The sequence below is a fragment of the Phocoena sinus genome, chromosome 20 (assembly GCF_008692025.1).
Source record: "Phocoena sinus isolate mPhoSin1 chromosome 20, mPhoSin1.pri, whole genome shotgun sequence".
Classification (NCBI taxonomy): domain Eukaryota; kingdom Metazoa; phylum Chordata; class Mammalia; order Artiodactyla; family Phocoenidae; genus Phocoena; species Phocoena sinus.
In genome coordinates, this window is record NC_045782.1 from 9,204,376 (window position 1) to 9,221,200 (window position 16,825).

At 48.1% G+C, this 16,825-nt stretch overlaps 1 protein-coding gene across 1 annotated transcript; it reads left to right on the plus strand.

Annotated features, from left to right (window-relative positions):
- The first annotated feature begins 1,918 nt into the window (after positions 1-1,918).
- On the plus strand, positions 1,919-14,643 carry ASGR2 (asialoglycoprotein receptor 2). Its single transcript, XM_032617041.1, has 8 exons — positions 1,919-1,985; positions 6,494-6,613; positions 6,790-6,885; positions 7,512-7,583; positions 7,703-7,789; positions 7,884-8,029; positions 14,030-14,136; positions 14,385-14,643. Exons 1-8 carry the CDS (start codon positions 1,919-1,921, stop codon positions 14,539-14,541), a joined length of 852 nt encoding a protein of 283 aa, XP_032472932.1. The 3' UTR covers positions 14,542-14,643.
- The last annotated feature ends 2,182 nt before the right edge of the window (positions 14,644-16,825 follow it).

Here is a 16,825-nt window from a genome sequence, read left to right on the forward strand (position 1 = left end):
TTTCAAACTTTGAGTTGTGACCCCAAGTTGGGAAACTCAATTTAGTTGGTAATGAATTTGAATGCAAGTAGTAAGGTAAGCATTGTTTTATGAAACATTCATCTTAATATCTACAAATTCATTCATTCATTCAGTAAATACTCATTGAGAACCTACTATGTGCCAGGCACTGGGGATTCAGGAGAAAGTAAAACCTACAAATATGCGTGTGTGCTCTGGATCACACTGTAAAACGTATCTCTTACTGCGAGTTACAGTCAAAAAGCAAAGCAGCCACCACTGGTTCTGTGGCTTCGCAGGAATGCCAGGCTATTGGAGTGTGTGGCTACTTCCTGTGTGTCAGAAAGTTACCCCAAGAAAAGCACAGACCTCTGTCCCAAACCCTTTTCAGCACAAGGGGAAACACAGGCAGCTTTATAAAAGGAACTCTGCCCGTAGCCTGCAGCTAAGTTTGGTGAGGGTCAGAAAATCAGGGACGAAAACCGGGTTTTCTTTCCCAAGCTATTGTTCGCGCGAGAGTAGACGGCGAGGTCGCGCGAGAGTAGATGGCAAGTTCGAGCGAGAGTAGACGGCAAGCTCGCGCGAGAGTAGACGGCGAGTTAATCACGCTTCTCCGTTCATGGAGGCACGTCTTCGTCACAGGACTGTGAAGACCCCCTCGGATGGTATGCCTTTTTTCTTCATTATCCGGTTTTGCCTCCCAATTTCCCTACCCACCTCCACCCGGGTCAAGTCACTTAATCTCCCCAAGGCTTTATTTCCTCCTCCGTGAAGTGGGAGCAGCAGAAGACCCACCTTCTGGAGTGAGAGTTACCTGAGAAAAGGTCTGTGGATCATTCAGCCCCATGGCTGGGTGTGAGGACCGAGGTTTGTGTTGCCAGGGCCACAGAAGGGGTTTATTTATGAAGTTGAACCCCTCCTGCCCACTGCCTTCTGAAGGGATGGTCTTCCCTCCTTCCCTCGAACTTTGGGTCCCTGAGGGGCTTTACCCCCCTCCTGGAGGGTGAGGCCATCTGGCCCAGAGCCAGGGAGCCTGGTGGCTGATGCAGCAGGACGCGGCGGGGTGCGCCTAGGCTCAGATGCCGGATTGGGCAAGAGCACAGAAGCGACCCCTCTGATCCTGGTCAGGGATATCTGCCCAACAATTCTGGGAAATTCAGAGGCGGGAAGTGAAAGGGCGGAGGGGCAGAGGGGGAAGAGCCAACTGCACCCCGGCCCCTCCTGGCCTGGCCCCCTCCCAAATGTGCCGTGAGGAGTGAGGTGACTTGCTTGTGGGGGGAAAGCGGACCAAAGAGACCCCTTTTCTGTGAGGGACAGAGACAGTCCTGCCCCCCGCCCCCATCACGCTTTGCCTGAGTTCCAGCCACTTCTGTTTACCGTCCAAAGTCCCAGGGGCAGGAGATGCCAGGTTAGAAGCACTTGGACACTCAGACACACGGGTTCAGGGCCCTGGCCTGGACAGGCCCCCTCCCCTTCCCTCCTTTCCTCTGTGAGCACCACCTGCTCCACTTCTGGCTCAAGCCCCTCCTTCACCCTGGGGCCTGGGCTGCCTGGGAGACTGGAGAGTCAGCCCTCCAAACCTGTAGCAGGTAACCGAGGTTGGGAGGCAGGCGGGACCGGGGTGTCTGGGATTAAAGAGACCCTGGTTCAGAGAGAGTGGGGGGCTGATGGGAAGATGTGGGGTGATTTGGAACGTATGGAGGGGAGGCTCCCGGCCATGTCAAGGCCCAAGCATCTCCTGAGGAAGGATGGGACCCAGCTGTATTTCAGCCCCACACTTCCCGCCAACCTCAGATCCAACCCAAACAGTTGCCTCGACCTACTGTCAGCCTCCGCCTGAATTAGCATCTTAGCACAGCATCAAGCCTGAGCTCAGCCCCAGCCCCAGCCCGGGTCCAGCCACAGCCCAGGACCCAGCATGGCGAGGGACTTTCAGGACATCCAGCATCTGGGCTCTGAGGAGAACGACCACCAGTTTTGCAGAGGTGAGGGCCCAGGCACTCGCGGGTGCAGTCCCAGGAGAGAAGATCCATTCTGGAAAGGCAAGTGTCTGGTGTCTGGGGCTTCGCTCCACCTTGGTCTAGCTCCTGGTCGCCCTCTGTCCCTCCGAGGTCTCTGTCACATTCACTCTGTGACCAGGGACTGTCCCCTGACGTCACCTCCTTCCCCACCCCCAGGACCCCAAGAAAGGACCCCCTCTTCCTTCCAACCTAGGTAGCGTGTGCCGTGTGTGTGTCTGTGTGTGTGGGGGGGGGGTGGGTAGGTGTGTGTTGGAGGGAAAGAGCACAGAGATTCTGGAAGATTCCCACTTACCCCAAGCCCCCTGCCTGGATCCTTCTCTAGCAAATCTTGACCGAATGCTCCAAGTGTCTGAGAGAAGGTTTTCAGGTGAGAAGGATCTGAGCAATTCTAGGCTGAAGGGCTGGAGCTGGGGTGGGGGAGGGGTGTCAGGTGTTCGTGCTGGTGATGGAGTGAAGCTCTGTGGAGACCAGGAGGGGTTGGGACTCGAAGCTCAGGGAGGAGGATTGGTTAGCCTGGGCTGGGAGGAGGGACCTCTCAGTCCTGAGGCTGGCAGACCAAGGGAGGGCAGGTGCTCTTGCAGGTGAGGGTGGGAGCTGGGCAGGGCAGGAACAGCAGGAAGGACAGGTATTCCCACCACACTTCTCCTTTCCTGGGGTAGCGGGCTGGCAGACCTTTCCACCAGGCAGTAGGCTGCATGGGGAGAGGCCATATCTGTCTACTCCCCTCTGCACCCCCGGGGCCCACGTGTTGCCTGATATGTAGTGAACACTCAAAAATGATTTTGGATATTGTTGAATCTTCTGAAGACAAGAGGATTCATTGTTTAAACAGGAGGCTTGGAGAGAGTCTAGAGGTTTTGGATTTCGTGGGAGAGAGGGCTCACCCAAAAAAGACCTGGTGGACAGCATTGCAGGGTGAGACCGAGCGGCTGCAACCATCAATACTTTTCTCTCCAGCAGCCTCTGCTGCCTTCATGTGGGCTGTGATAAATGGAATATTTATAAATGGAATATTTCCTGCCATATCAATAAACAAAGGATGTCACAGTCATCAACATTGCAACCCTCCAATGGGAGCTGGTGAGCCCTGAGGGAACTCGGGGCTGAAAAGAATACCTGCCATCTAGCAGCCATCAGACTGCAGCCACTCCCTGCGGTGAGCCTTGAGGAAACTCAGGATGTGAAAATACATGATACTGGCCCCAGATGGCTGAAGTGCATATCAAAGGAATGATTTCAGTGAGCCCAGACCCTTGCATCTTCCCATACATAGAAAAGCTCTTAACTTGAGATATCTGGTTTTCTTTAATTAACGATAATCTTTTGATGTTCCCAACTACCAGCCCTTTGTTGCAAAACCTCTATATATCCTGGCTCCTCCCCTCACCTCCTCGGGGCAGTTTCTCAGAGTTATCTGTCTCCCGGGCTGCAGTCCTCATTTTGCCCCAAATAAAACTGAACTCAGAACATTTTTTTTAAGTCAACAGCTGACATCTGCCGCCTGCTTACCAGGGACCACATTCCATTCTTCCCCAGCCTTTTATATGCCTATAGTTTTCAGAAGATTTAGAAATACATTGGCCATTATTTCCTCCAAAAATTTTTCTGCATCCCCATCTCCCCTTTCCATCAAGACTCCAATTACACATATATTAGTGATCCCACAGCTCACTGGTGGTCTTTCTAGTTTGGAAGGAGGGGTGGGAATCTTTTTTCTCTTGGTGTTTCTTTTTATATAGTTATTATTGCTATGTCTCTAAGTTCACTGATCTTTACTTATGCATGTCTACCACTAATTCTATCCAGTGTATTTTTCATTCCAGACATTGTAGTTTTCATGTCTAGAAGTTCAACTTGGGACTTTTAAATATCTTCTTTGATAGCCAACTTAATTTTTGAATACTTTACAATAACTTTTAATGTCGTTGTCTGTTAATTTTAACATCTGTGTCAGTTCTGGATCGGTTTTGGTAGATTTATTAACCTCCTCATTATGAGTTGTGTTTTCTGGCTTCTTTGTATGCCTGGTAATCTTTGATTGGATGCCAGACATTGTGAATTTTACCTCGTTGTGTGCTGGATATATTTGTATTCCTCTAAATATTCATGAGCTTTGTTCTGGGATGTGGTTAAGTAACTTGGAGTCAATTTGATCCTTTTGGGTTTGCTTTTATAATTTGTTAGGTGGGTTGGGAATTTCTTGGGTACTCTACCGAGTGCCCTGTGGGTTTTGAGATTTCCAGTCTGGCTTGTGGGAATAGGCACTATTCTTGGCCCTATTCCTGCCAGGCACTGTTCCCTAAAGCTTTTGGATTGTTTTTCTCCTGGCCTTGGGTAGTTTTCCTTACACGCATGTGTTGATCAGTACTCAGCTGCTTGCTTGAGGGAAACCTTCCCCAGATCTCTGGGATTCTCTCTGCAGCTCTCTTCCCTGATCCTCTGTCCTGTGAATTCTGACCCCTTTGGTCTCCACAGACTTCCAGCTCCATCTGGGCTCTGATTGGATTTCCCCTCCCAGCCCTGTGGCCTGAAAACTTTTTCCCAGCAGGAGGCTGGGGCAATCAGAGGGCTCACCTTGTTTGTTTCCTGTCTCCACAGGGATCATTGCCCTTTGTTTCCTGAATCCCAGTGTCTCGAAAAATATTGTGTCTTACAGCTATCTGTCTTTTGTTGTGGTTGTTTCTGGGAGGAGGGTAAATCGAGCCCCTCTGGGTCCATGTTTAGACCCGTTTTTTTTACTTTCAAACTTGCCTGTGCAGCACTTTCTATGTTTAATTTCATTCTCAGAATAATCCATTCAGGTAGCTACTGTTCTTACCCCAATTTTTAAAAATCGCAGTAAGAACACCTAATATGAGATGTACCCACTTGACACATTTTTAAGTGCCCAGCAGCCCATTGTGAGCTCGGGCACCATGTTGTACGGCAGATCTCTGGAACTTATTCAACTTGCATGACAAATTTTATACCCCTTGAACAGCAATTCCTCATTTCCCCAGCCCCTGGCAACCACCATTGTACCCTCAGTTCCTGAGTTTGACTCTTTTAGATTCCTCATTTAAGTGGACATGAGAAAACGGAGGCGCCCAGAGGTTCAATGACTTGTCTGTGACCTCAGAGCCAGTTGGTGGCACAGCTGATCAGCTGTGGAGGGTCTGGTTTCATGGTAGAGGTGCAGAGATAAATGCTGAGCTGACCCAGAGTCAGGGGTTTATAGGTCATAGGTCAGGTTGGGAAGCAGGACAGGGGCCCGCTGAGTGGATGGTGCTGGAGAGAGCAGTCAGGGCTCAGCCATGGGGTCCCCTCTGGGTGGGGAAGACTGTGGTCTGGGAGAGCTTCTCTCCCAGGGGATTGAGGAAGACTTGTTGGGGGTGAGAGGAAAAGGGGAGGATATGCTGAGAGGGGGGAGTGGGCAGTGGGGTGTCAGAGACATGCCTGTCTGGGTCAAGAGGAAGGCTGGGTGTGGCTGACGTGGAGGAAGGTGACAGTCCTTGGTGTGAGGGGTCAAGAGTTCTGGGTGGATGAGGGGGTGCCTGGTTGTGGAGGGGGGGGGCTCAGGGTCCAAGGCAGGGAAGAGGAAGTGTTCTGTTTGCAGGAGGAAGACACAAAAGCAGGAGCCCACGGCTGGAAGGACAGCCACTGCCAAGCCTGCAGAGTTGGCAGGAGGGGAGGGGCCAGCTCTGCGTGTGTGAAGATGTGGGTGCACGAGTGTGAGAGCGTGTGTGTGAGAATGTGTGTGTGTTACGTGTGCTGCAGTATGTGCGAGAGTGTGTGAGAGGACGGGCATCTTAGTGCGTGTGTGAGAATGTGCTAAGGAGAGTGTGTGCACGCATGAGTGAAATGAAAAATGCGTGTGTGTTTGTGTGTGTGTGGGGGGTCAGGGCTCAGCTTGGTCAGGGGGACGGAGAGGTTTCTGTGAGATGATTGAGCGCTAAGGGCAGAAGGTTTATGGTGGAACAGAGGTTTCTGGGGGGCAAGGGCGGAGGGAAGAGGGCAAGGAGGTCCTGAGTGGTGGGAGATGGGACGCTGGGCTTGGGTGGCGGCCCCTGGGGAGTGGTCCATGGTGGAATGACCCTGACTTAAGGATCCCAGTGGAATTGGGGGCAGTTGTCCCAGTTTTGGATTTGTCTGAGGGGCCCAGACAAATTTTAAGACAGGGTCTAGCCTCTAGGACCCCCAGGTCCAAGATCAAGGCTGTGCACACAGATGATGTGAATATCACGTGCATGTGTGCATGTTTGCATGAGTTCCTGTGGGTGCGAGTGTACAAATGTGTGTGTGTGTGCACGCTGCATGAACGCTGGGGTAAAGCCCATTGACTCCCCCAATAGCACCCCCATCTACCTTCCTCTCGCCCCCTCCCACCCCAAGGCTGTACGTCCTCAGGCTCTGTTCCCCTGATGCTCAATGACACTGGCTTTCCAGCTCCCCTGCCTCCGATGCCCCTCGTCCTGACACCCCTTCTCTTGCAGGGACGCCTCCTCCCCAGCCCTTTGTCCTGCAGCGTCTCTGCTCCCAGCTCCGCCTCAGTCTGCTTGTCCTGGGCTTCAACATCCTGCTGCTGGTGGCCGTCTGTGTGATGGGGTCCCAAAGTAAGGGTCACAGGGGTGGGGCAGCAGTGGGGGAGGCGATACAGGCAGTGCTGGGGGCAATGAGAGCCACGATAGGGGAAGAGATGGGGGCAGTGCTGGGGTGGGGAAGGGGACAGTCAGATGGATAGTGATATGTAACACAGTGCAGCCCACTTCATCCTGTTCTGTCTGACAAGGAGCACAGCTGCAAGTGGAGCTGCAGACTCTAAAGGAAACTTTCAGCAACTTCTCCTCGAGCACCTTGATGGAGATCCTGGCTCTAAGCTCCCATGGTGAGTGGGAGTGCCCCTAGGGGAGGGACTGGGATGGGCTGGATGGTCAAGGAGCTGGTTTTTCAGCATGGGTTTGCTGGACTCCGTGCTGGGTGCCCAGTGCTGGATCTGCAATAGGGGAGTGTTTGCGGGGTGCTGGGGGCAGGGTGTGCACAGATGCGGGCAGATAACCCAACCGGAGAAGCTGGGCAAGGCTTCTAAGGATGCTGATTCCTGAGCCGAGGGTCCCTGAAGGATGAGTAGGTGTTAGAGTGGAGGATGGAGGTTAGAGCCAGGTAGAGAGCAGAGTCTGTGATGACGGGGGCATGAGGAAGACCACTGCACATTCTGGGACTCTGAACGCGTCCAGTGTGGCAGGAGGTGTGGGCCAGAGAGGTGGGTAGGGGCCGGGCCATGCAGGCAAGCCATGCTAACTCGTGAGACTTTATTTTGAGAAAGTGGGAATCCATCGGAAGGATTTAGCAGTGGACAGGCCTGCGCAGTTTAGAGTGGGCGGAGTCGGGGAGACCAGTGGGCGGGGCACGCAACGACCCACGTCAAGGTAAAGGTGGCCCAGTGGTGTGAGGATAGAGGGATGTTGGGGGTGCGGAACGGAGGGAAAACAGTTTAGCTTTCCTCTTTTTCAGGAGGCAGCGCCAGTGACAAGGTGACATCTCTGGAAGCCAAGCTGGAAAAACAGCAGCAAGACCTGAAAGCAGGTCAGAGACTCTCCCTTGAGTGTGTGTGTGTGTGTGTTGTGTTTCCCCAGCCAAATGCTGGAGTCCTGGTAGGTGGGCACACATACTGCCCACACCATTGTCATCACTTTGGCCCCTAGATCATGCCACTTTGCTGCTTCATCTGAAGCACTTCCCGGTGGATATGCGCACGCTGGCTTGTCAGCTGGCGTTCCTCCAGAGCAACGGTAGGGACGGGGCGGGGTGTGGGGGGGTCTCCAGTCCTTCCTGCCGGTCCCATCCAGCTGAATCTCATCTCCCTCTGCCCCCCAATGCCTTCAGGCACAGAGTGCTGCCCTGTGAACTGGGTGGACTATGAAGGCAGCTGCTACTGGTTCTCTCGCTCGGGGAAGCCCTGGCCTGAGGCTGAGAAGTACTGCCAGCTGGAGGACGCCCACCTGGTGGTCATCAACTCCAGAGAGGAACAGGTGAAACCGTACCTTTCCCAAAGGCAGGAGGAACCCTTGGGAATGCAAACTCTGGGAGGCTGGGTCAGGCTTGTTTTGTTATTTTTTCTAACCTGAGGAAGAATCCAGAAGCAGAAGTCTGGCCCAGATCTGGGAGATCCATGATGGAATCTAAGCCATTGATTCCAAGAGGTGGGAGATTACAGCCCGGAGCTGGGGCAAAGGACAGGAGCCAGGTGACCAGGTGATGAGGAGCACGTCAGGAGACAGAATATGTGGCAGGATGAACTAAAGGGCCGGGACTTGGGTGGAGAACACAGTGGAGCCACTGAGAGTCCCTGCTTGCTGTGTGCTGGCCTTGGCATGTGATGGTCCCTTGGGTGAACGGAACAGAGTGGGCGGGATTCCCAGAGACTCACCGCTGTGGGTTACTGGGTTCCTCCACAGCACCCCAGGGCTCCCTTCCTGATGCTATCACCAGACCACAGCCCCAAATGGCAAGTTCACAGGGAAGAACCAACCCATTAGAACGGGTGGGGCATTTTTGGGAAAAGTAAATGGTAATATTTACTGAGTCCTTACTATGGGCCAGGCACTTTTATATATCTACTTTAATCCTCACAACCCTATGGGGTAGGCATTCTTGTTATCCCCACTTTGAGGGGCATAGAGATGAGGGAACTAAAGAGCAGAGAGGTTAAGTAACTTGCTACACATTCTGCTTGGTAGAATGATTCCAAACATATCTTGCTTTACCAATCAGGTTGAAATTGCCAACATTCTATTAGTATTGGCCTATAAAATATCAATTTCATGTGGGTCAACCTAAGATTTCAGCAGTCTGTGATTTGGTCCACAAAATTTCATGCCGGCTACAACTTCATGGTGGATGGGTTTGTACCTTCATCATTAAAAAAAAAAAAAAAATTTATTTATTTGGTTGGTTGCACCAGGTCTTAGTTGTGGCTCTCGGGCTCCTTAGTTGCAGCAGGCGGGCTCCTAGTTGCGGCATGCATGTGGGATCCCTGACCAGGGGTCACACCCGGGCTCCCGGCATTGGGAGCGCAGAGTCCTATCCACTGTGCCACCAAGGAAGTCCCCACCTTCATCATTTTGAAGTGAATGTCAGTGTCCTGTTTAATGCTTTTTGCCTTGAATTTGTCTTCATGTGATATGAGTAGACTGGTCCTTGATTTCGTTTGCATTTGCTTCATGTATCTTTGCCCATCCTTTTATTTCCAACCTTTCTGAGTCTCATAGATGAGTCATTCTCAGCCTTCGCAGTATATTGTAATCTCTTGAGGAATTTAAAACATCTTGACACCTGGTCTTACACTCAAAGATTCTGATTTAGTTAATTTTGGATTCATCCTGGGCACTGAGATTTTTTAAGGTCTCCCCCCGACCCCACCCGTGTGATGCTCCTCTACTGTTCAGCTAAGCTCAAGGTATTTCTCCTACAGGTTGTGTATAGTTGTATTTTAGGTTATTATAAGATATTGAATACAGTTCCCTGTGCTATACAGTAAATCCTTATTGCTTATCTATTTTATGGATAGTAGTGTGTATCTGTTAACCCCATACTCCTAATTTATCCCTCCCTGCCTCCCTTTCCCCTTTGGTAACTATAGGTTTGTTTTCTATGTCTTCTGTTTGTGAGTCTATTTCTGTTTTGTATATAGATTCCTTTGTATTATTTTTTATATTCACACATAAGTGATATATAATATTTGTCTTTGTCTGACTTAGTATGATAATCTCTAGGTCCATCCATGTTGCTGCAAATGGCATATTTAATTTTTTTTATGGCTGAGTAATATATATATATATGTATATATATATATATATACATACATATATATATACATACATACATACATACACCACATCTTCTTAAGCCAGTCATTTGTCAGTGGACACTTAGGTCGCTTCCATGTCTTGGCTATTGTAAATAGTGCTGCTATGAACATTGGGGTGCAGGTATCTTTTCGAATTAGAACTTTTGTCTTTTCCAGATATATACCCACGGGATATACCCACGGGTGGGATTGCTTGATCATATGGTAGCTCTATTTTTAGTTTCTTAAGGAACCTCCATAGTGTTTTCCGTATGGCTGCACCAACTTACATTCCCACCAACGGTACGAGGGTTCCCTTTTCTCCACACCTTCTCCAGCACTATTGTTTGTAGACTTTTTGATGATGGCCATTCTGACCAGTGTGAAGTAATACCACATTGCGGTTTTGTTTTGCATTCCTCTAATAATTAGCCATACTGAGCATCTTTTCATGTGCCTGTTGGCCATCTGTATGTCTTCTTTGGAGAAATGTCTATTTAGGTTTTCTGCCCATTTTTTTTATTGAGTTGTTTGCTTTTTCGATATTGAGCTGTATGAGCTGTTTTTATATTGGGGACATTAACCCCTTGTCAGCTGCATCATTTGCTAATATTTTCTCCCTTTCCATAGACTGTCTTTTTTGTTAAGGGTTTCTTTTGCTGTGCAAAAGCTTTTGTTTGATTAGATCCCATTTATTTTTGCTTTTATTTCTTTTGCCTTGAGAGACTGATCTAAGAAAATATTGCTATAATTTATGTCCAAGAATATTTTGTCTATGTTCTCTTCTAGGAGTTTTATGGTGACATGTCATATATAGGTTTTTTTTTTATAAGTTTATTTATTTATTTATTTTTGACTGTGTTGGGTCTCTGTTGCCATGCACGGGCTTTCTCTAGCTGCCGCAAGCGGGGGCTGCTCTTCGTTGCAGTGCGTGGGCTTCTCATTGCAGTGGCTTCTCTTGTTGCAGAGCATGGGCTCTAGGCACTCCGGCTTCAGTAGTTGTGGCTCACGGGCTCCAGAGCACAGGCTCAGTAGATGTGGCACACGGGCTTAGTTGCTCTGAGGCATGTGGGGTCTTCCCAGACCAGGGCTCAAACCCGTGTCCCCTGCATTGGCAGGAGGATTCTTAACCACTGTACCACCAGGGAAGTCCCAATATATATAGGTTTTTAAACCATTTTGAGTTTATTTTTGTATATGGTGTGGGGGAGTGTTCTAATTTCATTGATTTACATGTAGCTGTCCAGTTTTCCCAGCACCAATTGTTGAAGTGACTGTCTTTTCTGCATTGTATCTTCTTGCCTCCTTTGTTGTAGATTAATTGGCTGTAGGTGTGTGGGTTTATCTCTGGGCTGTCTCACTTACATTTATTTTAAAATACGTATCTTTAATTCAGTCTTTTTTTTTTCTGTTTTGTATGCTGCTTTTGTTTTCTGCCATTTGCTATCAGAGATTTATTATTTTTGTTTTCTCCTCTGTGTTATTTTGGACTAGATGTAGCCTGTATTTCATTTATACTAGTAATTACTGTCATAACTTTATTTTTTTATTTTATTTATTTATTTATTTTTGTGGTACGCGGGCCTCTCACTGCTGCTGCCTCTCCCATCGTGGAGCACAGGCTCCGGACGCGCAGGCCCAGCGGCCATGGCCCACGGGCCCAGCGGCTCCGCGGCACGCGGGATCTTCCTGGACCGGGGCATGAACCTGCATCCCCTGCATCAGCAGGCAGACTCTCAACCACTGCGCCACCAGGGAAGCCCTACTGTCATAACTTTAAATGATGGGCTGAAACTTATTGGCTTCAAAAAATAAAAGAGGTTATATAACTTTCCATATGAAAGATGAGGAAACCAGCACACCTTCACATGCCTCACTCTTTTCTCTTTTTTAAAATTGAGATATCATTGACATTTAACACTGTGTAAGCTTGAGGTGTACAGCGTGCTGGTTTGATACATTTACATATTGCAATATGATTAATACAGTAGTGTTAGCTCTCACCTTTATCATGTCACATAATTTTCATTTCTTTTTTTGTTGAGAACAATCAAGAACTAGTCTCTTAGCAACTTTGAGGCTTATAATGCCTTGTTCGTTTCTCTCCCACATTCCTTAAATGTTTGCACGAATAGTTGGAGTCTTTTCTGTCTTTGAATTTCATTAACCTCGTCCAGATATATCTCAGTGTTGCTCATTCTCTCTGTATTTTTACTCTGAGGCCAGGAGAGTCCTTTTAACACATAAAGTTAGGTTTTCTAACATTTTGGAAGATTTTCTTAAGCCCTGTGTTTGAAAATTTTTTCTTGACCATTTGTTCTCTTTTCCTCTGGAGCACATCTTCCAAAATGATCTCCATTGTCTGCCCCCATAGCCATCATCTTATTGCTATTTACTTCCATCTTTCTCTCTTTTCCTCTGTATTCTGGGTTCTTTTCTCAAGCCTATCTTTTGTATTTCAGGCTTTTTTTTTTGCTGAATTGCTGGGGTTTTTTGTTTTTAATGTACTTCAAAATTTTCTCTTCAATTTCTTCCCTTTACTTTTCATTGTTATCTTTCTTCTTTGATATATTGTTTCATATTTTTATGTCGTTCATCTCCTCTTCAATGTTTTTTGAGGATGTAAGTTGTTCTCCAGTATCCTCTTATGTTTTGAAACATGCCTTCTTTACAAAGCGTATTTTTCACCTCTCTTTTGATATCACAGTGCTTTTTTCTTCCTCCTCTTCCTTTCCATCCTCTTTATTTTTGCACAAGTTCCATGATGATACTCCCCTGTGCTACTTCTTTGAATGGGCTGAATTCTTTCTTGCCTGTTATTTACTTGTGAACAGGGCAGATGCATTCTTCTGGACTATCTTCTTCAACCATTTGGCAGTATTTCATTCTTCCCCTCAGTCTTCAACACAGAGGGCTGGATACTGATGATTTGTATTCTTTGTTCAGTTATTCAGCTTCTTGTGATGGTGGGAAGAGGGCACTGAGGCAGGTGGCAGCAGCGAATAGAATATCTTGTCTCCAGTCACTTTCCCTCCAGCTCAGTTGACTCCCTTGATTTTGGGGAGCACCCCTACCAGCCTCTGAGGGCTGTCCCTTCACGCGCAGGATGTTGACCTATTTGCAGGATTCTAGAATTCAAAGGTGCTACTGTATCTGCCTTTAGATGAGGTGACTAACTGCAATCTTAGTTGGGTCTCTAGGACATGAGAGTGGAATTAGGAAATTTTCCTCCAAATGCAGTTGGAGACCTTTCATATGCTGTCAAAGAGAACTGCTACACGTGCATGTTGGTCACCCATCCTCCTGTTTCCTTCATAAAACAAGGTGATCACACCCTCCCTCTGCTGCCCTCCCAAACCAGGGGACTTAACTTCCCAGAAAGGGCCATATCTATAAGAGAAAGCTTCTCGGATGTCTGTTGTCCTAGGAGGTGTGAATGAACCCTGGCAAGCTATCTCAAAGACAACTTGTGTCCCAGCCCTTGCCAGCTGGATGGCTGGGCTGCCCCTCGCACATAGGGCATCTTCCTATTTTCATCCAGACTGCCAGACTCCATGTAGCCAAGTCATAACAGGGCTCTGGGCAGTGGGTCCAAGCTTGGAAGCTCTGGGGCCTGGAAAACAACAGAAATGACAGCTATACACAGAAGCAGGAGCAGATAAGTGTATGTGAGAGGTGGGTGAAACTGAGATCCTTAATGGGTAAGTGGGGCCCATGGGGGCGGCAGGGGCCGCGGCCAGGATCCAAGAGTTTGAGGCTGTGAGCAGAAGACAAGGAGAAGCCTAGAATCTGAGTCTAGCAGCCGTGCGTTAGGAATAAAACGGGAGGCCAGGTCAGGGGGCAGCGGTCATGAGCTCAGGCACTGGATTGATGCTCTGGGTTCCACGATTACTGTGAGTTCCTTGACCTCACATGTAAAGTGTGAATCATTAGGGTGCCCAATTTAGAGGGCTTTATGAGATTTAAATTAAATAATCCTTGTAAGGCACTTAGTGCAAGGTTTAGCCCAGTAAATATTCACTAAATGCTAGCTATGGTTGCAGAAGAAAAAGCAAGGAACTAGTGTTGGGAGCTGCTGCTTCAAGGTGGCAGCAGATCAGGCTGGGAAGGGCTGAGGGAACCATAACTGATGCCTGCATGGAAGTACAAGGGACTAGAAACTTCCCTCCTGCCTGTTTTCCAGAAATTCATTGCACAACACACGAACCCCTTTCAAACCTGGATAGGCCTCACTGACAGTGATGGCTCCTGGAGATGGGTGGATGGTACAGACTATAGGCACAACTATAAGTAAGTGGCTTCTCCTCCTCTCTCCCTGTTAGTTTGGCCTGGGGATGGCCATCTGGTCTCTTCCCCCAGTACACTCCCACTCGTCCCTCAGGGACCAAATTCTCCAGCCATCTTCCCCCCAGACTCCCAGACTCCAAGGCTGCAGCTGCTGCTCCCTCAACCGCCCAAGGCCATGCGTTTCTGAGGTGGGGATGAGGGTTACTGGGATGAGGGGGCATCCAGAGCTGAGCTCTGTCCCGCTTTCCTAGGAACTGGGCTGCCACTCAGCCAGATGACTGGCAGGGGCACGAGCTGGGGGGCAGCGAGGACTGTGCTGAGATCCGGGGGGACGGCCGCTGGAACGACGATTTCTGCCAGCAAGTGAAACGCTGGGTGTGTGAGATAAAGCGGAACATCACCATCTAGGTGTCCTGACCTCCAGCAGACCTCTGACCTCCAGCAGACCTCTGACCTGCACCCTGCCTGCCTCCAAGTCCTCCACTGGGCATTTTGAGGAAAGGAAGAAGAGAGTCCTCAGAGGCGTGGGGAGGGGTTGAGGAGAGATAGAAGGGGGTGGTTGAAGAAGCTCAGACCTTGGGGAGACTGAGATCCCGCCTCCTTCTGAAAGTCACTGTAATTACTATTATAATTTTTGGCCTCCTCAATGGATTAGGAAAAGGACAGATACTTGAAACTCTGCGTGGATTTGTTATTTGGAACTGGGAGCTGTAGGGTACAAAGAAGAGGGAGGGAGAGGTTCTGGAAGAGAGAAAGCTTAAGTGCTAGACGGCTGTCCTTGACACCTAATCTTGAAGACATGGGTCAGGGAGGGGAGGGAAGAGGATTGAAACAGAGGAAGGCCCCGTGGAAGGCACTGGTGGGGGCGGGGAGCTGGCTGGGCTGGGGCTGGAGGGTCTGCCCACACCCTGAGGGGTTCCCTGCAGTTGGCATCCCCTCCAGAAGAGGTTCCAGGGAACACCCCTGCTCCACTGTCAGCCTGGGAACTGTAAACTGGGCTGGCAAAGGTCAGTGACAAAGGTGTGCTAAGAGAAGGAGGATTGGTATGACCCCAGATAGACCTAGACGTGTCTCCAGCACATGGTGTCTCCAACAGTCTCCACAGTGGGTAAACTGCACCTTCCAAGATCATTCTGAAACTGACCTTAAAAGAGTCTGTAATCAATTAGATTTTTTGGTTTTATTTTTATTACAAAAGTAATATATACTAGTAGTTAAAAATGTTTCAAACACACACACACAGGCACACTGGGAGTCTCCTCCTCTCACCCTCCCACTTCTCCGCAGAGTTAACAATTTTCATGGATATTGTATTAGTCAAGGGTCTCCAAAGAAACAGAACCAATAGGATGTATATGTACCAATAGGAGATATATTGGCTCATGTGATTATGGAGGCTGACAACTCCTGAGTTCTGCAGGTGAGCTGAAGAGCCACAAGGTTCCCATCTGAGTCTGAAGCCTCAACACCCAGGAAAAGCCAATGTTTCCATGTGCCAGTTTGGAGAGGGTCAGGCAGGAAGACCTTTCCCTTACTCATGAGAGGGCTAGCCAGCCTTCTTGGCTTCAGCTGATTGGGTGAGGCCCACCTGCATTAGGGAGGGCAATCTGCTTTCCCAATTCAAATGTTCATCTCATCCAAAACACTCTCACAGACACACTCAGAATAATGTTGGACCAAATATCTGGGCACCTTGCGCCCCAGTCAAGTTGACACATAAGGATGTTTCCTGTGTATGTGCATATATGTGATACTACATGTCATTAGTAGCTTGTTTTTTCACTCTCCAGTGTCTCATTGATCCAATCTATGCTATTTCCTGAGAGGTTTTACTTCACTGAATTTAGCAGGGGTAGAGAATTCCAAAGTATGGATGTGCCATATATTATTTAATCATTCTCTGTGGTGGGTGAGTAGTTGCTATTTTTGTTTGTTTTCACATATAATGTTTCAAGCAATTTTTGTTTCTAAGCTTGTGCTGGGTCAAGACTTCCCAATTTTCAGCTGCAAATTTTTCTAGGACTTTTCCTTCAAAATGTATGTAATTGGCATTAAATTAAAAAATTATGACAGAAATAATACATACAATTTAAAGTCTTATAGGGCTGGAAGCAGTTACAGGAACTGTTTCCTTCAGCCACTCCTGCTGCTTAGAGAAACCATTTTTAGTGTTTTAGCTGTTTCCCGTAGTGTTGACATTTGTACTTCTAAATAATACACACAAACTGATATCTCTTTATTTATCAGTTGTAGACATTATTTAGTCACTTTTCATCACGTAGGTGGGTACAATTTTCCAATTTAGTCTATAGCAATTTTTGCTTAAATCCTAATTCAGAATCTGTGTCATTTATGGCTGTGTCAATATTGTTAACTGCTGAACCAAGTAGTATAATCTGATTACATTTCCTTTCTTGCACAACTTTTGTTTCTTCTGAAGTTAATAGTTGAAAAATTTGCTTCATATTCTTTGAAACAATTGCAAAGTCTTCCTTAACTGTAGAAAGGCTGACAACATAATTTTCTGCACGTGCAAACTGGTCACATAGCCAGCACTTCAGTTGTAGTTTTTTCCTAGAGCCACCAGGGTGAATCCAAGTTTTATGGGGGCTGAAATGTACACAATTTTGGAGAGGCCTCCTTAGGAAAAAATACAAAATTATGAATACAAAATTAAGCATAAAATTGCTAT